Source organism: Megalobrama amblycephala, linkage group LG4, assembly GCF_018812025.1.
Source record: "Megalobrama amblycephala isolate DHTTF-2021 linkage group LG4, ASM1881202v1, whole genome shotgun sequence".
Taxonomy (NCBI): domain Eukaryota; kingdom Metazoa; phylum Chordata; class Actinopteri; order Cypriniformes; family Xenocyprididae; genus Megalobrama; species Megalobrama amblycephala.
The window spans coordinates 41336088-41363505 of NC_063047.1; the positions used below are offsets into that span (position 1 = coordinate 41336088).

Genomic DNA, 27418 nt, shown 5'->3' on the forward strand with positions numbered 1-27418 from the left:
AAATCCTCCGAACAGCTTCAAAGTCACAAGAATCGCACAGAAAATACTCTGCAAAAGTCTGTAAATTCGCCTCGTCTCTCAACCAACAGACAGTGATCGGTTCGAGTGTATATATTCAGTCAGAATTCATAACATGCGTCGCTATAGCAACTCAAATTCGAATTACTCATATCGCATGCACGCACATGAGAAGAGCGCGTGAGCGCACGTCGAATCTGAACACATTTATTGACTGTTTCAAACTTAATTTTGACGTTTTCTTTAATAAATATAATTTTTATTCTTTCTGAACAGTTATTATTATTAAAATGAATTATTCGTGTCCAAAATCTTCATTATTCATAATTGAGCAATTAAGGCACAGTCTACAGTCGGATCATGTAGTCATTGCTTCTGTCCAAAATGCGTGTAAAAAGGCACAAGGGAGGATTTTTCCTGCTTCTCTCTATAGAGATTGATTAAATTTGCTCTTTTTCGCATATAACCATCAAGCAAATCAGCTTACTACGGAACCCCTTAATTAATAGATAGATGGCACTAAAGAGGTTAAAGATCTAAATCTCTCAAGGATATTTGAAATACAATGAATAAAATAATATAATCGCATTATATAAAATAAAACTTATAACAAGAAATCTTTTAAGTCTTTTTTTCTTGTGAACTGAACTCCATGATATATGTCTGTCTGGCAAAATGCTTGCATTGAATTTCCTGTCTATGTTCTTTGATGATGGCCTTATTGCCTGTGACTGACAGCTGGAATTTACTCTCTGGTTGTCTCCAATCATGAACATTTCAAGTCATCCTAATTGTATGGACTTTCTCTGTTCTCTTATTATATGGCAAATGATAATCATTCTGAAGGGCTTAGAGGTTAAGAGTGTAATCGATAATTCTGTTATAATTGGACCTAAGTGCATTAGCTTCCATATTCAGGTTTGTGTGGACGAGTTTTAAATCCCAGTCTCCTCATCGTTTCAAGTAGGCTATCCTCGCGCACAGAAATGGTGAGTAACTAGGCTAAGTCTTCTCTTATTTTAATTTGACTGCCAAACCATGATAAAATCTTATTTATTACGAAACAGATTTTAACGTAGGTATTCTACAAATATTTTTCCAAAGTCGAACCATCATTGTCCGAGTTTGAGGGAGAAACGGCCTGTTCTGACATCAAGGTGTTCATCGCTATCGTCCTCATTCATATGCGCGCGCTGCGGGACGGAAATTGTGGACAGACAAGTGCTGAAGGTGCTTTTGGACCTCACAATGACGGCGATAAAAAGGATAAAAAATAGTTATAATACATTTGTTAACATATAATGTACATTTAATTCTACTATAATTAGTATAATAATAAATAAATACGACAAATGAAATATTTTTGAGCGTTTAAAGACGATATTTAACGTTATTTCTTCTCGCAGGTGAATGGATTAACTTGGCATCTGAAATGTTTGCAGTGCTCGGTGTGCGCAGTGTCCTTGGGTCACCATAACAGCTGCTTTATCAGAAATAAAGAGATTTTCTGTAGAACGGATTATAACAGGTAAAGTGTTTCATTTTTTTCGACAAGGTTTCCTCCATTTCTGAGGATTTATTTACATTTATAGTGTGTTGGTTGACAATGATATCCTACTGCATGAGCTTATAACATTATACTGTAAAATTGTTTTTAGTAATTTTATAGTAAACTTTCCATTTATAAAAGGTTTAATTTTAATGATGAAACAGGCAACATTTTATCTTAATATATTATGTTAACTAATAAAAAGAGTTTAACATCAGGGTCCAGTTGCATAAACCACTTAGACTAGTCTTAAAAGTTAAGACACTATTTTGTTTTCTTGAAGAGTGGTCCTAATTTTTTAAAGTCCATTACATAAAAAGGTAGATTGGTGTAACATTGATTACCCCTTGGTGAACTGCAAGTTGGTCAAACTAGTTCTTATAAATTATTGTGACAAATGTCATAATTACAGAATGATGTATACCAGCAAGAAAATAATACATTTTCTTTTCAGTACTTTTGGCATAAAATGTGTTCGATGTGGCCATCAAGTCAATGCAAATGACTGGGTTCGGAGGGCAGGAAATTACATATATCATCTCACCTGCTTCGCTTGCATCTTCTGTAAAAGGCAGCTTGCTACAGGGGAAGAATTCGGCTTGATGGAGAACCAGGTTCTCTGTCGCATTCACTATGACATAATGCTACTAAACCTACAGTGCATGTCAGACAATGGTAATTTTTTATTTTATTTCATACATAATACCAATGGAAAAGGGCATTAAAACAATGTCTTACATACACCGATCAGGCATAACATTACGACCACCTTCCTAATATTGTGTTGGTCCCCCTTTTGCTGCCAAAACTGCCCTGACCCGTCGAGGCATGGACTCCACTAGACCCCTAAAGGTGTGCTGTGGTATCTGGCACCAAGATGTTAGCAGCATGGGCACCCTGACTGGTCTGCAGCTATGCAGCCCCGGAACAAACTGCGATGCACTGTGTATTCTGACACCTTTCTATCAGAACCAGTATTAACTTCTCGAGTAATTTGAGCTACAGTAGCTCGTCTGTTGGATCGGACCACATGCCTTCGCTCCCCACGTGCATCAATGAGCCTTGGTCGCTCATGACCCTGTCGCCAGTTCACCACTGTTCCGTCCTTGGACCACTTTTGATAGATACTGACCACCGCAGACCGGGAACACCCCACAAGAGCTGCAGTTTTGGAAAAGCCTGGTCGTCTAGCCATCACAATTTGACTCTTGTCAAACTCGCTCAAATCCTTACACTTGCCCATTTTTCCTGCTTCTAACACATCAACTTTGAGGACAAAATGTTCACGTGCTGCCTAATATTAACAGATGCTGTGATGAAGAGATAATCAGTATTATTAACTTTACCTGTCAGTGGTCATAATGTTATGCCTGATCAATGTATAATAACAACATCCTCTCAAGAATACACTAATATGGGGAACATTTAAAATGAGGCCATTTGTATCACAACAGGAAATGATCTGTACGGAGCTATACCCATACAGTATCTCCCAAAGCCACCTAAAAGACCTCGTACATCATTCACCTCGGAACAAATACAGGTACGTTTCAGATGCTTTTTCTCCACTTGTGGTAAAAGAAGGAAAGGGACTGTAACAGAACTACTGTATTACATGCGTGTATGATTTTACAAGCATAACGATTCCAAGGACTCATCCTAAAACACAAACAAATGTTTACTACTCATAAATCGTTGCATATCAGATTGGGTTTATATCTTTTACAGATTATGCAAACCCACTTTATTCAAGACAAGAACCCTGATGCACAGACTCTGCAGAGGCTGGCAGACATGACTGGGCTGAGCAGAAGAGTCATACAGGTACAGAATATAGGCTTAAGCTTTTATGTCTGGATTCACAGACAAGGTTTAAGCCTAGTCCTAGACTAAATGTTTGAGCTGTCTTAAAGGGGACTAATTATGCTCCTTTTCACAAGATGTAATATAATATCTCTGGTGTCCCCAGAATGTGTCTGTGAAGTTTCAGTTCAAAATACCCCACAAATCATTTATAATAGCTTGTCAAAATGGCCCCATTTGAGTGTGAGCAAAAACACGTCATTTTTGTGTGTGTCCCTTTAAATGCAAATGAGCTGCTGCTCCCTGCCTGCTTTCCAGAAGAGGGCGGAGCTTTAACAGCTCGCTCTTCAGTTGCTTAACTACAACAAAGCTAGAGAATCTCACGCAGACAAAATGTTGATTGTCAGTAATGGTGTTCAGCCTTTGTTCAAACCGGAGTTGGAAAAATGTCAGATTTTCATCATTTGTCCCCTTTCAAGCTGCAGTCCGCGATTTTTCCTCTTTGTTGCCATCTCTGTTTGAAACCTGCAATTGCAGTCATATGCAGAACAGTTATCTGTACGTGCGTTGTGCCTCGGCACAGCTCATCAGCGCGGATGAATCTAATGTTTGCTGTCAATCACCGCACTGGTGTGGATACTGTATTTCAGAATCACAGATTCTACATCTTGAAAATATGACCAATATAAGAATTTTCACTGGAAAATATCATCTGAACAATTAAATAACATGTCTGCCACTTTTGTTCTGACCAACTGAGGAAAAAAGCATTAGGCCTACAATAAATCGTGCTGCCAATGATGATTAAATCTAACGATCGCTTAGCTCGGATCACGCCAAACCGTGCAAATTGTTTTTACTGTTATATTGTTCTCAAATTGTTAATGTTAACAACATCAGCATTGCATGACTGTGTATTTAGTGTATATTAGCGTTACCTGTAGATTTCAATTTCTGTAGCCACTCCCACCGCAGTCCGAAGTGTTTTGCTTTTGACTACGGGTGAATCTCCAGTTGTCACTGATGATTGTCATTTGGACCTTTCTGGATTACAATCCGCCATCAAAATGATAAGTTTAATTATTTCAGCTGCTGTGAGAAAAGGCTATAAATGTGCCGCTACCAGCAGCATCCTCACATGATAAAACCGATTAGCCTGGACTCCTTCCTTTCTGTTTACAGACGTGACGTAATGATGCAAAGACGAGCTGCTGCATGCTCGAATTTCCCGCGGAAATCCACCATGTCGCTCTTATTATAAAACATTATTACAAGCTTACCATTGTGAATCGAGACAAGATAATTAGATAGTTTTGAACACTGGCTGGTTATGTACTTGCTCAAAAATTGATTTTGGATCATTTTTAACCAAAAAAAGTTACGGACTGCAGCTTTAACTGAAAGCAGCTTGCACTGACATATCTTAAAATGCATACCAGTAATGTTTTTTTTCTTTTTCTAAGGCACATTTAAAAAGGCTACTTAAATGTCCCTATATTCTTTTTAGCATGTTAATTTTTTTTCTTTTCTTTTCTTTTTTTTTTTAAATGAAGAATGTAATTGTAATAAGTAGTACTGAATTCCTGTAGGTTTGGTTCCAAAACTGTAGAGCCAGACAGAAGAGGAACCCACTTCATGACAGCGTTTCTCCACAGGACAGATACCAGACCTCCGCAAGGCCCTTTCTGTAAGATAACCAGTACTTCTTGCCCTCAGAGACCTGAGACTCACTGAGACTGCCCACTATTTCAGCATCTGTGCTACTTGATATCTTTTGATGTATAACAATTATGTGGGGAGTATTTGATTTAAGTACTGATTGTATACATACTTTTCAAAAGTTTGAGTTCAGTAAAAAATTTTTTTTACAAGAACGTATTACTTTATTATTTAGCAAGGATGCATTATATTGATGTAACAGTAAAAAAGTGACAATAAAGACATTTGTAATATTACAGAAGATTTCTATTATAAATAAAATGCTTTTTTTATTCTTAAGCTGTTTTATTTTTCAATCCTAAAAAATGTGCATCACACTTTTCCATAAAAATATTAGGCAGCACAACTGTTTTCAGCATTGAAAATAATAAGAAATGTTTCTTGAGCAGCAAATCAGCCTATTAGAATGATTTCTGAAGGATCATGTGACACTGTAATGATGCTGAAAATTCAGCTTTGCCATCACAGGAATAAATTACATTTTAAAATATCTTAAAAAATAAAACAATATATTAACATTGTAATAATATGTATTTATTTATTTACAATATTACTGTTTTTATTTTGGTCAGACACACGCAGCCTTGGTGAACATAAGATATATATATATATTTTTACAAACATTAAAAAATAATGCTGACCTCAAACGATAGTGTAATACCACATTTAAAAAGTTAATTTTTTTTAACAATCCATCAAGAAACATCAGTTCAGTTTAGATGGTTCTGTATTTATTTATTTCCAATTATTAGCTATAGCAGGTATATACAGCTGTATAACCTTTATAAGCGAATATTGAGTTGAAAAGACTTTGAAAGTTATCATATTACTGTAAATTGTGAAAAGGGTGTCTCTTTAATAATACTGAACACTGTTTTTAACATCTTTAATAGTAGTATGTCTGGTGCCAATTTGATGCTAAAAGTGTCTCAAAACATGTGAGATGGATAAAAAGAACTGTGAAACATTGTTACTTGATTGGAATTAGGCTATTCTAATTGTCATAGTTGAAGTGTATTTTTTTCATCTTATGTATTCACTTGCTAGAAAAAAAAGAATGCAAAGCTTGACATCTTTCTATCAAGTCTCTGTCTGTCTGATTGCTAAAAATTGGGACAATTTTCTGACTGCAAAATCCACAGACTGGCGATATTTGTTTTCTTGCACTCTAGCAATAATTGTCAATTATCTGTCAGTTCATCTAACGACCCAATATAATACAGCCATCAAGCTCTTTTATTCACTCATGTTCATTGGTATGTAATAATTCCATTGGGTGTTGAAAGTCACCATTTTTTTTTCTGTGTGTTTAGTGGCAATCACAATTTATAAAATGTCCAATCAAATAATGACCATTAAACTATTCATCCAGTGAACAATTCAGTGGTGACCAGGCAGGCAGTACCAGGCGCTGAATACTGCATGATGCATTGATTTACTGCACTGCCCATTAATGCCACCATTTCTTAAAAGTCTTGTATTGATTTGGACACACTTAAGCTTTACAATGTCAAAATGACCAAACGCCTATCTAAAATGGCTTGTCCTTCCTAATCATTTATAGGTAATTTCTTTCCTGCAGTGCACCTAATGTACAATTTATACTGATCCATTTTAAGCTAACTATTTTATTTATTTATTTTGCTAAACGATTCCGTCCAAAAGTTTGAGTCTGATAAGACGTTTTATTGTTTCTGAAAGAAGACTCTCACTAAAGTTACATTCGTTTGATCAAAAATACAAGAGCAGCAATATTGTGAAATATTATTACATTTTTAAAATACTTTCTCTTTTAATAAAATGTCATTTATTCCTGTTATGGCAAAGCTGTATAATCAGCAGTCATTGTTCCAGTCTTCAGTGTCACATGATCATTAAGAAATCATTCGCTGATTTGCTGCTCAACACACATTTCTTATTATTGTCACTGCTGAAAACCGTGTGGCTTAATATTTTTGTGAAAACCTTGATTTATTTTAAGTACTTTTTGAAGAAAGTTCAAAAGAACAACATTTATTATAAATCTTTTGTATCATTATACATGTTTTTACTGTCATGTTTGATCAATTTAATGCATCATTGCAGAATAACGGTATCAGCAATAGTCATTGTATATTCACCATATGTTAACATATGTTTATAAGCTAGGTAAATAATTTTTAGTGGCTGTTTTATCCCTGCACAACATCAGTATGCAATTTCAGTTGTGGCCACATGATGGTGCTGACTCTATTTACAATAGTGCATGTTATTTGTAATGGAAGGTTCGCCTTTACTGATGTACTTTATCTATTTAAATAGAGGGCCCATGGTGGCCAAGACACTTTGATATCTACCATGAACGTGGCAATAATTTAGTACCATGGTTTAGATCAAAGTACCATGGTGTCAAGATCTTATACACCCCTATTACACTTCACAGGTATATACATGTATACTTCACAGAATACCACGGTATTACTGTAGTAAATGTCCAAAAAACATGGTAAGGTTATTTTTTGTTAGCGTCATGAAAGATAAAAAAACACTGACAATCAAATCTTGAATCTTGATTCAAAAATTAATTCAGATTTTCAGTCACAATGTGTGGTAACTAGGTAATTAGGTCAACCTCCTCCCCAAATAGAAACATTTCTCATAGGTTTTTCCTTTCTGCTCTCTCTCAGTCTCTTCATTGTTTGAGCTTCTTCCTGGCTAGTGAGGCTTTAGAGGACTGTCTCCATGTGAAGCACAGTTCTCATGTTACAGGTCATTGTACCTGCACTGAATAGTGTCAAAATGGACTTTTCCCCCTTCTCTAAAGCAAATCAGGTTACACGAGGTTCAGAAAAAATGGGTTGTGGTTATTACAGTACACCCTGTCCCACAGTGGATATGAAGTCACTTCTATTATAAACAGTAGGCTAATTGTCAATGTTAATTATCTTAAAGGGTTAGGTTATCCAAAAATGACAATTCTCTTATCATTTACTCACTATCATGTTGTTTCAAACCTTTCTAAAGTGGAGCCTAATCTTTTATATTCCACATTAGAACATATTTTCTAATGTGAAGATATTTTGGGGTCAAAACAACAATTGATCCTTTTGAATTTCATTTTATTAAACTTTTTCAGAAATGTGTGTGTGTAAGTCATACTATGTCTTTTAGCATATGTTTCATGAAAGCATCATAATTTGTTATTAACATTTTTCAAAATCAAATGTGCAATGTAATCTGTGGATGGTGCCTTGGGAGAATATCATTGTGTTTTTTTGGTTTCAGTCAGGAAATATCCTTTACCTGTGGAGGGATGTGATTGGCTGGCAATAGGCTTCCATAGTCAACAGCTCTTCAGGAGGAGTCCAAGCATATATATCACCTGAGCAACTACAAATAAAAGCCACCAGTTCTTCTCACACAGGCGCTGCACTACATTTGGATACAATCCATGTAAGTATTAGACTTCATATTCACAAAGTCTCTAATCTATTTTATTTGCAGCCAAATTACCATTGATTTTGTCATTAAAATGTTTTTTGCGAAATTTAATTCTTCACTGCAGGATAATGTTAAAAGCATTAAATATCTCCTTAAATATTAAATATCTGTTTAAGCATATGCAAATGAAGAGTGGAAAGGTAAGAATGGAAAGTTATTGGTATTCTGGGTTTTCTAATAGATTTCATATGCATGAAGGAATGACAAGCTGCATTCAGAGTATAACAACCAATGAATATTTATTTTCCAACAGATCACATATATACAGAAACTCCCTCTCTGGTTCTGCGAGCACAATGACCTCCAGCTTCTCTGTGCACAGTCACTCTCTTGGACGGCAGCCGTCTTTCTCCAGCATGTCTATGCGTGATTTTGGGGTTCGGGGACGCTCTAAAGTCCCAGTGTCCCTCTCCTCAGCCAGTACTCTGTCCCTGTCTCGTTCCACCTCTCTGGGAAATGGCCTAAACATCCTAAGCAACCTCTCACTGAATGGTATGGGAGTTGGTGCCAGTGAGAAGGAGACCATGCAGGGTCTAAATGACCGACTTGCCAGCTATCTGGAAAAGGTGCGCTCTCTGGAGAAGTCTAACGCTGACCTGGAGCTGAAGATTAAACAGTTGATGATTGAGCGAGCACCCAAGGGTCACGACATTGAGGGACTGATGGCTCAAGCACATGCGATCGGACAAGAGGTTTGATGATCTAGTGGAATTTAAGATAAATTGCCTCGTAGACAATAAAGTAGCAGGAATGTTCAGTGGTGTCATTACAAACACTTATAATCAATCTTCTGCTCTCTAGGTGAGGAAAAAGACATTGGAGAACGCTCGTATAATGCTGGAGATTGACAATGCCAAGCTTGCAGCAGATGACTTTAGGGTCAAGTGAGTTTTGCTCTTTTCTTATAATCCCTAAGAAAGATCAATTCAGCCATTTTTTTTTTTTAAATTCTAGGTTTAATTGGTATATTATTTCTTTATAAACAGATGGGAGGCAGAAGCTAGCCTTTGCCAGTCGGTTGAGAGAGACTGCCATGCTCTGAGACGAGCGAAATCTGATCATGATCAGATCATCGCAACCCTTCGAGGAGACCTGGACAGTCTGAAAGAGGAGCTGTATTTCCTGAAGAAGAATCATGATGAGGTTAAACACTGACATTATAAAACATCATCTTATTAATATTTGTAGGTGTTTGTAAAGTTTGCTCATACATTTTTTGTGTTTACATGAATATAATCTACAATATGGACATATTGACAGCACCTAAAAAGTATTTACATAGATTTAGAAACTTATAAAATTCTTTAGGAATCCTTTAAATATGTATATACATTGCAAATATGCTATATGCTATATAAATATGCATATATTTATTGCCCTAACCAAACCACTTCTCAATATAAATATAAAAATGTAATAGACAGATAAACATATTGTGATGATAATGTTAGTTATACCCTATTACATAGATATGTTTTGAGCAAGATCATGTTGCCTTCACAGTAGTCAAATATCAATATAGCACATATAGCAACACCTTTATCAAACTTCTTGTTTAGATAAATATATAGAATAATCAGTGTGTAAAACACACACATAAACACACACACACCCATGTCCACAAACATATAGAGTAGGGGAAGAAGTGTTTGGACAGACAGGTGTGGCTCCACTGAAATGTAGCATTTAACCATAAACCAATGTTATTTTAGCATATTTGAGATACTATTATAGATTTCTTTTAATACTTTGAATTAGTTTTTTTTTTTGTATTTTCTGTTTTAACTTTAGCAGATTTTTTTTTTTTTTTTTTTTATGGTTTTAGTATTAGTTAACCATAATAACTATGCCCTAAACACATTAATGACTTTACAATGAGCATCTGCAGAGCAGAACATTGACAATTAAGAGTGCAAATAGGCAATTGTACAACAAATATTAGGACACTTCAGCCACACTTAAAAATATATGACCTTTGCATTATATAACAAAATATCAAATCAATTGGCATTTATTTTTAAAGATAAATAGCACAACTTATCAAATAAAACTTCACAAAAATATGTTTGGTATTTTAAATATAGTGATGATATACTAAAAATGACCATTAGTATTAGTAGGCCTATTAGTATTAAAAAACTGATATCATTTGTTTGCAAAAACATATGTTTGCTTTGATATTTTATCTACACCCTTAAAAATAAAGGTTCCAATGTTATTTTTATTAGATTTTTTTTGCAGTGATGCCATATAAGAACAGTTCTTAAAAGAATCATTTTTTTTCTTAGTGTAAAGAACATCTTAAAAATAAAAAAAATTAAAATTAAAATTTTAGTTTTGAATGTTACCATGTTTTTAACACGCTATTACTTTATTTACCCCATTTTTAATTAAAAAATGTATAAATTCTTTGAAATTTAAAATGTTACAAGAACTACATCAAAAACCAGTGTGATGCAATAAAATATATTTATCAATATTTATGAGAAATTATATTTGAATATATTATATGAAATTTATAAGAGCACATGAGAATTACCATATGAACTCAATGATTGATTTAAATGGATGACAGCTCAAAACAGTCTTCTCACAAAACAACATCAGTATTACTCTGAAATGTTTTCAAACAAAATATATTCATTTTACTTGCATAAACTTGATGAGAAAAGATAAGAAATAGCCTGAATCTACTTTACATTCGGCAATGGTTCATTCATAGGTGGCATCAGAGTGAAATGTGGACTTTTTAAATTCAACCCTCTTTCTGGTCTATGAATTTTTGATCTACTAACAGACATTAATTTAATTTGTCATTTTATTTCAATTTCAGAATTATTTTGTGTGTGCATGTGTGCATTTATAAACAAAATGCATTCCCAGTGGGAAGGAAAACTGTGTGTGAGTGTAGGAAAGAGGCTAAATGTATTTTAACAGAAGTAATTTGAAACAAATCTAACTAATAGATGTAAAAATAAACAAACAAATAAAAAAATCAGCATATTTACATGACCTGAAGTTTACCTCTTCTGGGTCAAATTGGACCTGAATGTATTGAGAGGGTTAAGAGTGTAATGCAATTTCTACATTTTAAGTGCTTAAGTGTATAAATACTGTCTGGTGATATTGTAAATGACTTTTCTGTCTCCTTGAAGGAGAAGAATACACTGAAGTCCCGTCTAGCCAACGAGCAAGTGAACGTGGAGGTGGACGCAGCCCAGGGCCCAGACCTGGGAGCCATCATGGCAGAGCTAAGGGTGCAGTACGAGAGCATCGCACGGAAGAACAAAGAGGATGCTGAGATGTGGTATCTGAAGAAGGTCAGTGTACAATCCAACACAGACTCCACAGCTAACACACCCCAATCATCTATTTATAGACTGATGATTTCACTGCAAACACAGGTGTGTTTGAGCGAATATGTGTTCTGTAAAACAATAAGCACGTGTGGTGGGTTTATATGCGACAGCTGGAGAACGTGCAGTCGGAGGTGAAGGAGAGTAACGAGGCTCTGCGATGTGCTCAGAGTGAGCTCAATGAAAGACGACGCTTCCTGCAGGCGTTAGAGGTGGAACTGGACAGTCTGCGCAAACAGGTGAAATATACGAGTGTTTATCCTCACTGCTGCATTCTACCTGGTCAAAGGGAAAACATGTGACTAAAGAAAAGCCAGGAACTCACCACGCCTTAAAGGAATAGTTCACATAAAAATGAAAATTATCCCATAATTTACTCACCCTCAAGCCAATCTAGGTGTATATGACTTTCTTCTTTCAGCCGAACACAATCGGAGTTATATTAAATAATATCCTGACACTTTCCAGATTTGTAATGGCATTGAATAGTGCCCGAGTTTTTGAAGCTCCAAAAAAGCGCATCCATCCATCATAAAAGTAATCCATACGACTCCAGTGGGTTAATAAATGCCTTCTGAAACAAAGCGATAAGAAAAATATCCATATTTTAAACTTTATGAACTATAATCACTGACTTCCGACAACAGCCGTACGCACTTTCACAAGAAGGGTGACCTCTGACCCAACGTATGACGTAGGCGTAGCCAAAGACTGTAGAATAACACAAGACATCTCACTCGTATAGACCACTTTGGAGCAGACGTCACAACTACGTCACTTGCAGCTGCGCGCGCATACTGGTTGCAGAAAAATAGCGGTAGCAATTGAAGGAAAATGTGCAAAATCCACAGAATAAGAGAAAAATGTTTTGTTGTGCCTCTGGATGTTGGAATCGGAATGCAAAAAATATAGTCTTCATTTTTAAAGAAAACCATCGTTGAAAACGTCCTTTGAAGCTAAACGGAGACGTTTCACAGACTGGACTGACAACACCTGCAAGGATTAGTCTACTATTAAAGCAGGAATTTGATGTAAACAGTAAGTCTACATAATATTTACATATGCAGTTCAGAGGACATACATACATAGCAGTTACAGCATGAAATAATTATAATTAAAATAATTTAAACCTATAATATTTTACATAGATAACTTTTAAACATAATTTTTTATTTCACAATTCTGACTTTTTTTTTCTTGCATTTGCGTGTTTATTACTCCCAGTTCGGACTTTATAACTCGCAATTGTGAGTTTATTTCACAATTCTGAGGGGGAAAAAGTCAGAATTGCGGGATAAATTGCAATTCAGAAAAGACAGAATAACGAGTATATCTCACAATTCTGTTTTTCTTTGTAAGAAATGTGAGATGTAAACTCAGATTTGCGAGAAATAAAAGTCAGAATTGTGAGATATAAACTCTAAATTAACTTTTTTTATTCTTTTATTTCGTGGCTTCCATAGACTTTTACTGCTCAACTGTCATTTTCTGCAACCAGCTAGGCTCCGCCCACAAAAAACGTCATCGCTGTTTGCAAACACCAAATTGGTCTATTGTTTTGAATGGGAGAAAGTGTAACACGCAATATGGCGGAATAAGTCCCGCCTTCTAAATAAGAACCAATCGCCGACTGGTAAAGTCATTGGCCGTTAGAAGCACTGGTTCCTATAGAAACAGTCAGACGCGTGTGCGCATGCGCATTAGCTTGATCCAGCCTGAAAAATACAGTTTTTTGTCATGATTTGAGAGTTTGGAAAAAACATTTATGAGACTGTTGTTGTCAGATTTCATTGGTGATTTCAAAAATGAAATTTAATCGTATAAGGTTGGTAAACAGTTTTGGAGAATTTGATGTTTCCCCATTCAAAGAGATAGGAGATGCATGATGCCCAGGATGCCCGAGAGGCGTTTAAAAGATGGCCGCCGAGTGAAATGACTTGTCTTAAAGGGACTTTGGCGTAGCGTAAGCTAAGGTGAGAAATGACAAACATGGAAGCAAGGATACAGGATAGAGCAAAACAAAATGTTGGCCACATATTAGAAGTCTAAAATGACACGTTTTAAAGAAAAAATGTTGGAGGATTTTGATATAAGAGAAGAGGAGCTACGTCCTACATCATATCATTTGCCGGGTCAGAGGTCATCCTTATGCCGGAACTCGACTCTATTGTGAATGTGCGTATGGCCGTTATATATATATGGTCAAGTAACAAGACAAATTCAGATCTAAACCTAATTGTTAAAATATTATCTGGAAATGATTTACTTTTTAGGCATCCAGTGTATCTGTATTTGAGATTAACATTTCACTATGCAACATTTCACTATGCAATAGCAACATCAAATTCTCATGACAATGCATATCAATAGTACGCGCGTGTAATCTCGTAGAATATATACGCTAAAATGAGTTTTGGCGTGCATATGATACGCACTTTATGGCGTACAATAGGCATGAACCCCACACCACTAATCCTACCCAAGACTACCAAGCGTATTATATACACGCCATAAAGTGCGTATCATATGCATGCAAAAAACTGTGTATCATATGCACACCAAAACTCATTTTGGCGTATATATTCTACAAGATTACACTCGCGTACTATTGATACACATTCTCATGTGATCGGGTTGAATATTAACATATTTAAGGGAATATTTTTGTCTTGAGTGATATAAAAATACTTTTTGTAAAAAAAATTTAAAAACATTTTCATGAACCATCAAATACCCTCTTGCTGCCCGCTGGGGGTTCCTAAACCATTGAAAATCCCTGATATATGATATTTAAGGAGGCAATGTCACTTTTTGAAGGAGAAAGAGAAAACTTGATTCTTGATACATCTCAAATATTCTTTTGTTGCAACCAGATCTTCAACCCCTGGGAAGAGGAAAAAACAGTCTCTAATCTCTAAAATGTTCTGAAGTATTTTTGAGAGCTTTATATACAAGATAACAACAAAGTTTCCAGACAAATTGCTCAGTGAAAATATTTTAATTACTTACTTTTTTTCTATCCATAAAAAGTGGATGCCATTTACTACAAAGAGGAAATTAATATCCCAAAGCCTCAACCATAACATGTCCCTGAAAAGCTCTGAACAAAAGGGAGGTCATTCAGTATCTTGTATAGTTGGGATGATGATACTGTATACCCATTTACAAATGTCCTCTATGGTGGACAAGATTGAATTGCTTGAACTCAAGAGGTTATAGAAAAAAAGATCTTTCCAACCTTCTTTTCGATTAATTGCTTATGTTATATACTCATTTGTAAATCTTTTTGGATAAACATTTTTCAAACAGTCAATCTTCTATCCTTCGGTTAAAGGGGGATCATATTCTTGCAGAGTTTTCTTTTCACCTTTTTTGGATTTTGTTTTTAATTAGATCATCTGCAATCATTTAGTTCATAGTTTGTCAACAAATATCCAGAGAACATGTCAAGGTTAACTTTTCAGCACAGGAAACCACAGTCCCCTCCATCTGCTGTTCGTCCTCATGCAAACAAGGACCATAGATGTTTACTCCTGTATAAAAAAATCGCTCTGTAATACATGTGATGACAGGTGACAGGTGATAAAGACAGGTTGTTCAACTTGTAGTTCACACATACAGGGCAGTTAATTCTTGATATTATTTTAATTCTTGAATTCATTCTTGGTGATCACCTATATTAATGGTTTTGACCTAAAACATTTATCTACTTAAAAACAGCTTAAAGGGATAGTTCACCCAAAAATGAAAATTCTGTCATCATTCACTCACCCTCAAGTAGTTCCAAACCTGTAAGAATTTCTTTGTTCTGCTGAACACAAAGGAAAATATTTGGAAGAATGTCAGTAACCACACAGATCTTGACTATTTATTTTTCCTAGTCAAAAAGAGAATACGTTTTTTTAATGCTTGTGAAATTTAAAAAGAAATATCTTATCCTCACAATTTATTTGATTGAATACATTTCAATGTATTTTAAAATGTAATTTATTCCTGTTGAATTTTCAGCAGCCATTACTCCAGTCTTCAGTGTCACATGATCCTACAGAAATCATCATAATTTGCTGATTTGATGCTCAATTCTTAATAACAGTTCATCTTATATCAATGTTTTCAGGATTTTTTGATAAAGAGAAAATTCCAAATAACAGCATGTATTTGAAATAGAAATCTTTTGTAACTTTATAAATATTTCTTGAGGAGCACATACATTTAATTTCTGAAAGATCATGTGACAATAGAGTGGAGTAATGGCTTCAGCTTTAAAATTTTAAATATATTAAAGTAAATTTCATTACTCTTTTTACTGTATTTTTGATCAAATAAAGGCAGCCTTAATAAGCATAGGAAATGTCTTTCAAAAACTTTGAGCTGAATTAACTATGAACATTATGGCTCACCTCAGGTTGGTGTTCTTGAGGGGAACCTCGGAGAGACGAATCAGAAGTACACGCTTGAGATTGAGCGTCTTCAGGGCACACTTACACAGCTGGAGGACGAACTCTCACAGCTGCGCCTGGACATGCAAAGAATCAAAACTGATTACGAGCAGTTACTGCGTATCAAACAGAATCTGGAGCTGGAGATTGCCACCTACCGAAGGCTGCTGGATGGAGAGGAAGTGTAAGAACTGAGAAAGGTTTCTCAAAGCTGAAAAATGCTGTTTTCCCTTGACACATTACAGTTCAGTACATAACAGATGATACAGAATTAAGCGTCTCTGACATATAAAATCAGATGTGACATTTGTTTCCTTTTTGTTTTTCAGGATAAAAGAGATGCCCACTCCTAAAAGTAAGTATGAATGGATAGTTCTAAGACTATAAACTCAAGATACAGTTCAGTTTATTTAATACATTAAAATATAATGTTGATGCTTGTTTTTTCAAGCAGTGGTTCTGTAACATCTACAAAAACCCTCTTAAAATGTAATATTTTTTTCCTACAATCGAAAATTACACTATCATAAATTTGTCATAGCTTCAGTATCAAGTTCTTTCAGTAAAATGTCAGCTAGAGCTATTAAGTTGTTGCTTGTGTTTATGTTTTATTTAATACAAATTTTTACTTATAACTGTTCTTTGCTAAAACAATGGTTTGATATACCACTTTATATATTACATTTGGTTTAATATTGTACATTACATTTTAGATTTTGTCATAATTATTGTACTGAACTTAATTTTCCTGAAAGGCTGTTTTATGACTGGTTCCCCCATGACAACTTGCCCCATATAATAGTGCGACAACATGTTCTGCTAATCAGTGTACTTTTTTTTTTTTTTTTTTTTTTGTCAGTAATGATGGAAATGTTCAAAATGTTTTTGTTTTTTTGTTTCCAAGTCATTAAGGGTCTTATTTTCAAAAATAAACCCACCTGAGAAATATTTACTAGAGTAAAAAGTGTGACAACTTGCCCCACTCTCCCCTATAACAGTATCATCAAGTGTAGTTATACACAACTCTTTGAGAGTGTTACTCGGCATAATACATTAAGGGAAGTGATCTCCTAATAAGATCACTTGAGTAGTTTTAAAGGTTTAAAACACTGAATTTGCATAAATTCTCATGCCTCTTAGTTTTACCGTTGTTTTTTTCTGCCTTTTGTAGAAGAGCCTGAAGTGAGAACCAGGAAGATTGTCAAGGTGGTCACCCAGACCATGGTAAATGGAAAGGTGGTGGATGAATCCAGTGAAGTTGAACAGATTGAAGAACGGAAAAAGTGAGTCTGGCTGAAAAGTGACACGCATTCTTGTGATAAGTGTCCACTGTTCACTGACAAAGCACAAAATATCACACGACTATTATCAGCGATCTGTTCATCATTTCACCAAAAAAAGTGAATAAACATTTCAGTTATTACAAAGTAGTGATGTGTCAGCTGTCTTGATTTGTTCTACCTCTTATTCATCATGGGTGGTAGAAATTGCAACATAAAAACTATAACAAGTCTTTACATCTTCACACTCTCTCATAAATATCTTTTTATTCTCTTGCATTTCTATTCACTGTTAAGCTTGTGCACTGATATTATTTCTTCTTCACTTTCTTTAGGTCTGATTCTGTAAGGCGAGTCGCAATAGAGCGGGTCATTTAAAAGTAGTACAGACCGAAAGTCACACAGTGAAACTAAATACATACGATACTAGCTGATATTCTGAATGAAGTACTAGTTTTTGAGGAAGTGCATGGTAGAAAAATGATATGTAGCTGTGGATGGGGATTTGAACCTGTCTGGTCACAGTGTGAGAAACTGAGCCAAATGCCGAAATCAAGACAGCCTCACTTTAAGAACGATGACTGAAAAAGCCCTGACACCAAACCTCTGTGGTATTAAATGTCTTGCTTTTGTGAGGGTTTCTGGGCGAAACACCTAGTATACTCCCACCTCATCGCAGTCCTGGTAAACAAGAGCTTTTACTTTGGTTTGCTCAGATAAGCTCCACTCTTCTTTTTGACATCCCAGAAATATAACAATTTAAGCACTTAACAAATGTATTAAAGTCATAAACAGCCTAGCTTTCAGTAAATGCTACAGTGCAAAGATTAGATGTGAATGCGTTGAATAATTCTATTGGCAATCTTAATGGATGCAGGTCAGAATTTGTCATTTTCTTCATTTTCAGTGCTGACTAAAAGATTACTACAACTAAAATACTGAATGAAATGTCTGTATTTATCATTTTTATTTGCAGTATTTCATACTAAACATACATCTATGAACATTTAGCTCATATTATGGAAATGTTAGGATAAGTGTTAGAACAAAAGCACCAAGAACCACATTCAGTTATTCATTTTCATTATCGTGGGGCATGAAAGTATTTTTTTTTCACAACTATGGATATAGAGTGTACATCTGACAAATAAAGGTGTGTGAAATGCTCAGAGTCACAGTTCAGCATCTTGCACCCTGCATATTATCCCATATAAACCATTGTGCAGATGGGTAAACATACTGATACATGGAATAAAGCATTTACAATAAAGTTTAGACTGATCAGCCACGGTGTATTCTGACTCTTGTTTGGTGTCTGTTATCCCTGAGAAACTCAGGAAACATTATTGATTTTTTTTCTGCCTTACCATTGTGATTATTATTATTGTAACAAATGCCATTGCGAGCTTACAGGGGCGTCAATTGGGTCTGGCAGGTATGGCGACTGACATACCTTGGCTGTCTGGTCAAGTCAATGCAGGATTAATGGAGTTATATTACTATGTATAATATATAGGCTAATTAGTGTTTTTTTTTTTTTTTTTTTTTTTTTTAAACAGGAAAGTAAGTAAATTAAAGCGATCTTGTTATATTCGTGTCACGGAAAATCAACGGCGCTGCCAAATGTTTCTTTTCACAACGCGATTTTGCAGCGTTGAGTATTGTAACCAATCATTATTGAAAATAATGGCCAATCAGAGGTGTTTAAGTTGCCGGTTGTTGTCCTAACCAGCCGCGAAGGTGACATAAGACTTTATGACTTTTATAAGACTGTTTGTTTTCAGCTGCAACAGTGTATTTACTATCATATTCCTTCCATTCAGTAAAAATCTTTCAAAAATACTTTTTACATGTCAATAGCCATATTTCCCTCCATGGGTGACCATAATTACAGTCTTAAATACTGCTGTAGCCTACTCTAAATGTCTAATTTAATTAACAGAGAGATTAATAAAACTTAATAGAGTGAACGCGCTTCCTCTTTATAACACTGCCTCCTTGTGGTAAGAATGAAACTTTGAAACCTAATTGTACTCGAGAAATCATCACCAACAAATTGAATAATAATAATAATAAGTAGAAGAAGAAGACACCGTCTTTAAACCCAGAAGACAAGCACGAGCAGTCTTCTGAGTAAAACAGGCCATCAAATAAAATCTGGAATGTAATAGCGTTAGTTTTTTTAATTTTCGATATCTATTCAGTTGTAAGTATTTTAACCGTTGTTGGATGACTAATCTTTTTATGGAACGGCTTAACTGTAAATAAATCTTTCTTTTGTTGTTAAGAAAAGTCAAATTAATCCTAAAACAGTCGATATGAATGCAAGGGTTGTTTTCACGAGCCACCTGTATTTGTGTCCTGCTCCTTTAAATTTTGACGACCAATCAGGAAGCTCGGCTGTCTCATAGCACATCCTTTTCCGTCTCAAGCAGCACACTAAAAGCACAGGCGCTGTATGCTCATCTCCAGGACAACAAAACACCCAGACAGAAAATAAAAAAAATTGCGGCAGGTATTCATATTTTAAATAAAAAATTATATTTACTTCATTCCTTTGATGATGTGTCTTCATCGTCAGTTTTCCTTCATTCTTTACTGTCGTCCATCCAGTCTTTCTAGTTTAGCTCTGTACAATTTCCAGGCCTATACTAACCACACTAACATCATCGTCTCAACTTAAAATGTTCGTGCTATAAAATATAGAACAGCATATACATTTAAATATCATGACATTTATGTGCCTTATAAATGTTTTAACTAAACACGTGCGTTTAGAAACAGGTAGACACAAATGAGATGGTATCCCTGCTGAAGAATCCAGCATAAACATACCTTATGCTGGTGACCAGTAATGCTGGATTTTTCAGCAAGGTTATAATACATTTAAATCTGTTATGTCAACTAAATTGTACATTTTTCTAATAGTACACCATGGCTCAGGACGGAGTGATACTACAGTTCAACTTTCCCACTTTCGGGGACTCCATGCTTCAAAAGATGGATGCTCTTCGTCGAGACAGACGTTTCTGTGATGTGGTGATCCGCATCAATGAATTGGAAGTACCTGGACACAAAGTGGTATTTGCCGCTGGCTCCCCTTTCCTTAGAGACCAATTTGTACTTCAAGACTCACATGAAGTACAAATATCTACACAACAGGATGCAGAGGTTGGACAGAGGCTTCTTTTGTCTTGTTACACTGGGACCCTTGAGTTCCCAGAGCTAGAATTAGTACACTATTTAACAGTTGCTAGCTTCCTACAGATGGGTCATATAGTAGAGCAGTGCACTGAAGCTCTAAATAAATTCATAAAACCACACGAGGTCAAAGACGAGCGTGCATCATCTCGACAGCGCTCGGACTACAACGCACAGCGTGGGCCACCAGCTGTGGAGACGGTATGTGATGAAGAGGATGAGGTGGACAATGATGGAGAAGATGACTTCAATGAAGATGACGACGACGATGATGATGTGATCATACAGCCCAAGTCTCCGCCTGTGTTTAGAAACTCTCAGAGCAACAATAGAGAAGAGGACAGTCCCATTAGCATTGTTAAGGTTGAATCAATAGAAGAGCGGATGCCTGATAACTTCCAGACTCGCTCAAGTCGCTCTCCAACACTGCGCTCCCCTGAGCCACAACACTCCCTGATAAACTCCACAGTGGAAACCCGGTCCACCGAGCTCACCGTTAACCCTGCGGCTGAATATTCGATCTCCCCACCTGGAACCAGTGGCTCTGGGAAGGGGAATCTTTGGGGATGCTCAAGGAATGCTGATAAAGGAATGCAGTGGTACCACCAGTGCCCAAAATGTGCTCGCGTGTTCCGTCAACTTGAGAACTACGCCAACCATCTGAAGATGCACAAGCTGTTTATGTGCCTCTTGTGCGGAAAGACGTTTACACAGAAAGGAAACCTGCACCGGCATATGCGGGTCCATGCCGGCATCAAACCCTTCCAATGTAAGATATGTGGAAAGACTTTTACCCAGAAGTGTTCGCTGCTAGACCACCTGAACCTTCACAGTGGGGACAAACCACACCGTTGTAATTACTGTGACATGGTGTTTGCACATAAACCAGTTCTCCGTAAACACCTGAAGCAGATCCATGGAAAAAACAGTTTTGACAATGCTAACGAAGGCAGTTTGCTTGAAGGATTATAAACTCATATTAATATAAGTTACACTGACATAACTTTGTCTTGCAGACACAATTCTGTACATCAGTGGTTCTCAAAAAGGGGGCAGGGGTCCATTAGGGGGTCTTGGCAAACTTCCAGGAGGGACCCAGTAAGTCTTAAATGCCCGGTTTCACAGGCAAGGGTGTGTTCGCTCTTGGCATGTTTGGTTAGATTAAAACAAAATCTGGTGCTACTGCTCTGTTAGTGTGGTTCATTTTAATAAGTAAGAACGCTGCCATCCAAACCCTGGTGCACACCAAACAAGCGGCCCGAGACCACTGAAAAGATGGGTCTTGGTCCACTTCCAAATGAACTCTGCTGCGTTTCAAATGAAATATGAATGCAACACGGACCAAAGACTTGTAAACGAACCAAAACCAGGATATGATGTCACAAGATGCGACCCTAAACAGGACAGAATGCTTTATGAAGTCACGATGTTGCCCATCACAGTCTCCTTGCAGCAGATCTTTGTTTGAGTGTGTGACGGAGGGATTCCTGCCACTGCTTTGACTCCTTGACACATTTTATAAGCTCTTCATGAGTTGTCAGCTCTATAATATGTACGCACATACAGCGCATTTAACACTGTGACAGTGTGAACGCTAAGCGAACCAGGACTTTTTGGTCCAGACCAAAAGAACCGAGAGAGCTGAACTACAAGTGTGAACACACCCTAAATGTATGTTTGAGCTGTCTTAACTGAAAGCAATTTGCATTGACATATCTTAAAATTTGTCATTGTTTTACCTCAAGATGCACACCAATAATGGTTTTTCTAAGGCATGTTTATAAAAGCTACTTAAATGTCCTAATTTAACTAAGCCTACTCCCCTGTCTGTGAAACCAGGCCAAAATGATTTAAATGCAATTATTTAAACATAATCTTAATTAAAATCTTACAAAAACACACAAAAATAGAATTATTTACAACATGAAACTGACATTATATTTTTTAGTTTATGTTTATTACAACAGAGGTACAGCCTAGACGGACTTCAAATATTGTCTTGGACTGGGTTCTTCAATCCTGCTCCTGGAGGGCCACTGTCCTGCAGAGTTCAGCTCCAACCCCAATTAAACACACCTAAAAGAGCTGATCAAGGTCTTACTAAGCATACTAGAAATTTCCAGTCAGGTGTCTTGAGGCAAGCTGGAGCAAGACTGGACACCCCTGGTCTTGGACAAAGGAGGGAGTCAAAAAAGTTGAGAACCACTACTTTGTCATTAAAAGTACACTAAATTACAAGAACTAAATTACCTGTCTGCTGATTGGTAGAGGCATGTACAGTCAAAGTCAGGTTTAATGTCTTTTTTTTTTTTTTGCATATTGCAGGTCAAGGAAGATTAAATGTATTGAACTGATTTTGAATGTTGCTGTGGCATCATTTGACTGTGTATATTATCTTTTGTAAAGATTAAAATCTATTGTTACATTATATCTGATCAGACCGTATTTCAGTTTTGAATGCTAATGTATTACTTCCTCACTTGCAGACAGCTGTATTTCAACACTATGTGCAACGCTTGGTCTATATTGAATGTTTCCATACTTCCATCGGTGTAAGAATTTGGAGAGAATCGCTGTGACTCATTAATAAATAACTGCAGATACTGCATGAAATGTGCACTTGCTTCTGTTAATGTTCGTTATATGTGCTATATAAAAATAAACGTGGACATCAAGTCAGTATGTATACTACATTAAGGATTACAACATTCAGATTGGGTCCAACTGCGTTTATTTCTTTACTTTTATGGCAGCACAATCATGGTGGCAGAGTGTTACCGCGGACACATTGCATGTCGACCTCCGTCCACTGGAAGATTGACTCCTGTTATAAATGTTGCTGCATCAGATGCCAAGAAGGCGATAGCATGAGCTACTTCCTCTACTTCACCTGGTCTGCCAAGAGCATGGGTCTCCTTGCTTTTCTCAAGGAACTGGAGAAAAGCAGAAAACACATGACGTGTGATTAATCAGAAACATGTATTAAAGTTAAATAAACAGTCTCCTCCATTAGATAAAGTATTCTACCTGAGCATACTGGTACTCATCCAGTCCTGCACGCTTGTGAACTTCTGTTAGAATTACTCCTGGGCTGTGAAGACAAAGCATTTCAAGTCTTGTATTCCCTCAGTGTAACAAACATATGGCACATAAAAAATAACAGCAGAAAGAAACTTACCATACTGAGTTGACTCGTACTTGCTTTGATGCCAACTCTACAATTAACATAAGGTGAGAAAACACTTATTTGTACAGTAGTAATACCCAAGCCCTTTGCGTTAATTACAAACTAGAAGTAAGGGAGACCAGGTCTAGTTGTCACACTGTTTACTCCAGTATATTTCTCAGAGCAGGTTTATATTGGAAATCAATTTCTGTGAATGCACATAAAATTGGCTACAAAAATATATTTATCATTTCTACCATTAGAGGGTTAGTTCATCCAAAAATGAAAAAATGGTCATCATTTACTAATATTATATTTGTGTTTTGAAGATGAATGGATGTCTTGGAACAACATGAGGCTGTTGTTCCAAGACATCCATTCATCTTCAAAACACAAATATTTTAAGATATTTTAAATTATAATTTCTGTATCTCCACTGACAGCTACAACAACTACCACTTTGTCACTTCATAAAGAGATCATAAAACTAATTTGAATTGAGTGGTTTAGTCAAAATTTTCTGAAGAGATTTGTCGCGTTATATGATGAACAGACTGAATTTAGGCTTTTATTCACAAATAATAATTGATCAGTGAACATAAACAGAATCTCAATCGAACCTGCTTGACACGCGAGAACAAACCTCTTGCAGAAGCTCAAATGTGCTACATGAACTTCATTGGTTCTCGCATGCTTCAAGCAAATATGCTTGAACTTCCGTTTACCACAACTGATGTGTGAATTGATGAATGTTTAAATGTGAATAAAAGCCTAAATTCAATCTAAATTCAAAAGCGATCGTATTTCTTCAGAAAACGTGGACTAAACTGCTCAATTATAATGGATTAGTTTTACAATCTCTATATGAACTTTTTGAAGTGACAAAGTGTTAGTTGCGGAGCTATCAATGGAGGGACAGAAAGCTCTCAGATTTCATTTAAAATATCTTCATTTGTGTTTCAAAGATGAACTAAAGTCTTACGGGTTTGGAACAACATGAGGGTGAGTAAATGATGACAGAATTTTCATTTTTTGGTGAACTATAACTTTAATTCTCTATTAACAAGGCATGTTGTCACAATGTAATGTGCTATTAAACATCCTATTATAGTTTTTTCAGCTAAATTAAAACACTAAAACAATAATGAAACCAAGCAATTCAAAACAAATAGCAAAAATGTAAAAGTTAACATGCAACAAAATTTGTTTTGGTCAACAAATATTGTAAACAATATATGTATAATATATGGAACCTGCAATCTATTAAAGGAAAAAGGAAAACTTGTGGAACAGACTAAAAACTGTACAGTTACTGAGAAATTGACCTAAGTGACAACTTCCCCATATGACAAATAATGGTTCTTGAAATTTCACCTCACCAAGAGCAACACAGCGCGTGAACTGGTCGATGGCTGATTTGGACATACAGTAGGCAAGTACACCAGGAAACTAACGGACAGAAAAATGTGTAAGCATCATCATCAATTAACCAGAGCCTACACGAATAAAACAATGAGCAATTATTTTGTATTTATATGGTTCATTGCTCAAATGGTTCAAATGCATAAATTCATCAAACTCACTGATCGCTGCCCATTCACACTGGACACATTCACAATTGAGCCTTTAGTTTTGATAAGATGTGGTACGCAGAGATGAGTGAGATGATATACTGATCTGAAAGAAAAGTTTGATTTTGAAAATGTCCTTATAAATTCAAAGATCCACATTCTTAAATTATTTTATTGCTGGGGTTAAATAAATCTATAAATCTTTAAATAAATCCATTGCAGGGGATGGGGGTCTGTGAAAAAATCTAGATAAAACAAATAATAAAAAAAAGAAAGAAAAAAAAAGATTAAAATAAATGAGTAAATAAATAGTAAAATAATGACAACACTAAAAAATAAAAAATGTAAATAATAAATATCTAACGATACAATAATATAAGTTAAAAAAGTCATACTGTAACTTTAAGGGATAAATCACCCAAAAATAAAAATTCTGTCATCATTTACTCACCCTCAAGTTTTTCTAAACCTGTATGAATCTTTCTTCTGTTGAACACAAAAGAAGATATTTTGAAAAATGTGGATAACCAAACAGCTGATGAACCCCATTGACTTCCATAGTATATATATATATATATATATATATATATATATATATATATATATATAAAAAAGTTACTATGGACTTCAATGGGGAACAGAAAATGTTTGGTTACTGACATTCTTCAAAATATCTTCCTTTATGTCCAACAGAAGAAAGAAACTCATACAGGTTTGGAACAACATGAAGGTGAGTAAATTAGGACAGAATTTTCATTTTTGGGCAAACTATCCCTTTAAGGATAAAGGGGATGGTGATATTTTAGGGTCTGTGGCATCTAAATGATTGAAAACCCCTAAATCTACAAAATCCTGTGCATGTCCTGTAACTCACACTGATGGCATTCTTACCTGACATTAACAGACATGACCTTGTCATACTGGGCCATATCTGTTGTCTCTATGCTGCCTAAGGCGAGGATTCCTGCACTGTTGATGAGGACATCCAGCTTCCCAAAGTGAGCAATGACCTCTTCAACTGTCCTCTTCACAGTATCCTCATCTGTCAAGTCTCCTGGCACTAATAAGGGCTAAAGACATTGGACAGGAGCCAAAGGGACATAGATGAGTATGTATTTGTAAATAATAAAAGCATATTAAAGTGATTGCGATTGTATTTGACATTCTTCACGTCTTTCAATGTGATTTACTTTGACTGCTCCACACGCTTCGCACTCTTGTGCAACTTTAGTGAGATTCTCCACATCGCGTCCATTCAGCGCCAGCCGGGCGCCCAGTTTGGCAAACAGTAGGGCTGTGCCAGCTCCTATTCCTGAACTTGCGCCGGTTATCAGCGTGACTTTGTCATTTAAAGACCCAACCTAAAACGCCCAATCAAGTTTACCGTTTAGTGTGTAGTACAATTCAGAAGCAACTAACGTTAGATGGGAGTCATTTTGAAATTCTGAGTGATTGTAAACTATACTCAACCTACTTTAAATGCACCTGGAGTTGCCATTATGATTCGGATGATTTTCACAGCTCGTCTGAGTGGATCAACTTGTTTTTTTCCCCTCTCGCTCACGTGCTCTAGTCCAGAGTTATTTAACGGCTCTGCTGCTCTAGTCTAGTGAACGAGTTAGTCACGTCACTGCGCATGTACAAGAGGAGCATTTTAAGGGTTCACAGTCCATTACTTTATTTTCCAATGAAGTCAAATCAAAATTCAGTTTTATTGTGACAGTAATTTTAATATCAGTCTGACTAATGCGGAATTAACTTAATTTGTTGGATACAGTAGTGTGTTTACCATAGAGGTGTTTACCCATATTTCCGGGTCACTAGCGTCATACCGAT

The 27418-nt window shown here is 36.0% G+C and overlaps 4 protein-coding genes across 6 annotated transcripts; 3 read left to right on the top strand and 1 right to left on the bottom strand.

Moving 5' to 3' along the window:
- Positions 1-280: 280 nt before the first annotated feature.
- Positions 281-5287, top strand: lhx6b (LIM homeobox 6b). Of its 2 annotated transcripts, none has more exons than XM_048189379.1 (7): positions 281-1007; positions 1123-1248; positions 1425-1546; positions 2139-2242; positions 3022-3110; positions 3296-3391; positions 4960-5287. In XM_048189379.1, the coding sequence occupies exons 1-7, from the start codon at positions 1005-1007 to the stop codon at positions 5059-5061; spliced, it is 642 nt and encodes a 213-aa protein (XP_048045336.1). In that variant the 5' UTR covers positions 281-1004; the 3' UTR covers positions 5062-5287. The 2 variants fall into 2 exon arrangements, with proteins under 2 accessions (XP_048045336.1, XP_048045335.1); XM_048189378.1 differs by having other exon boundaries at positions 2022-2242; positions 4960-5285.
- A 3076-nt stretch (positions 5288-8363) lies between these two features.
- Positions 8364-18930, top strand: krt1-c5 (keratin, type 1, gene c5). Of its 2 annotated transcripts, XM_048189380.1 has the most exons (10): positions 8364-8521; positions 8823-9261; positions 9371-9453; positions 9556-9712; positions 11725-11889; positions 12039-12164; positions 16331-16548; positions 16694-16719; positions 17536-17647; positions 17980-18930. In XM_048189380.1, the coding sequence occupies exons 2-10, from the start codon at positions 8866-8868 to the stop codon at positions 18020-18022; spliced, it is 1326 nt and encodes a 441-aa protein (XP_048045337.1). In that variant the 5' UTR covers positions 8364-8521; positions 8823-8865; the 3' UTR covers positions 18023-18930. The 2 variants fall into 2 exon arrangements, with proteins under 2 accessions (XP_048045337.1, XP_048045338.1); XM_048189381.1 differs by lacking the exon at positions 17980-18930 and having other exon boundaries at positions 16331-16564; positions 17536-17651.
- Positions 18931-19997: 1067 nt separating this feature from the next.
- Positions 19998-22581, top strand: zbtb26 (zinc finger and BTB domain containing 26). Its single transcript, XM_048189383.1, has 2 exons — positions 19998-20159; positions 20573-22581. Exon 2 carries the CDS (start codon positions 20579-20581, stop codon positions 21815-21817), a length of 1239 nt encoding a protein of 412 aa, XP_048045340.1. The 5' UTR covers positions 19998-20159; positions 20573-20578; the 3' UTR covers positions 21818-22581.
- Positions 22582-23559: 978 nt separating this feature from the next.
- On the bottom strand, positions 23560-27344 carry zgc:101858 (uncharacterized protein LOC449555 homolog). Its single transcript, XM_048189384.1, has 8 exons — positions 27057-27344; positions 26773-26943; positions 26474-26652; positions 25595-25688; positions 25391-25460; positions 24024-24060; positions 23873-23936; positions 23560-23778 (listed from the first exon to the last, which is right to left on the bottom strand). Exons 1-8 carry the CDS (start codon positions 27078-27080, stop codon positions 23620-23622), a joined length of 798 nt encoding a protein of 265 aa, XP_048045341.1. The 5' UTR covers positions 27081-27344; the 3' UTR covers positions 23560-23619.
- Between the last annotated feature and the right edge of the window lie 74 nt (positions 27345-27418).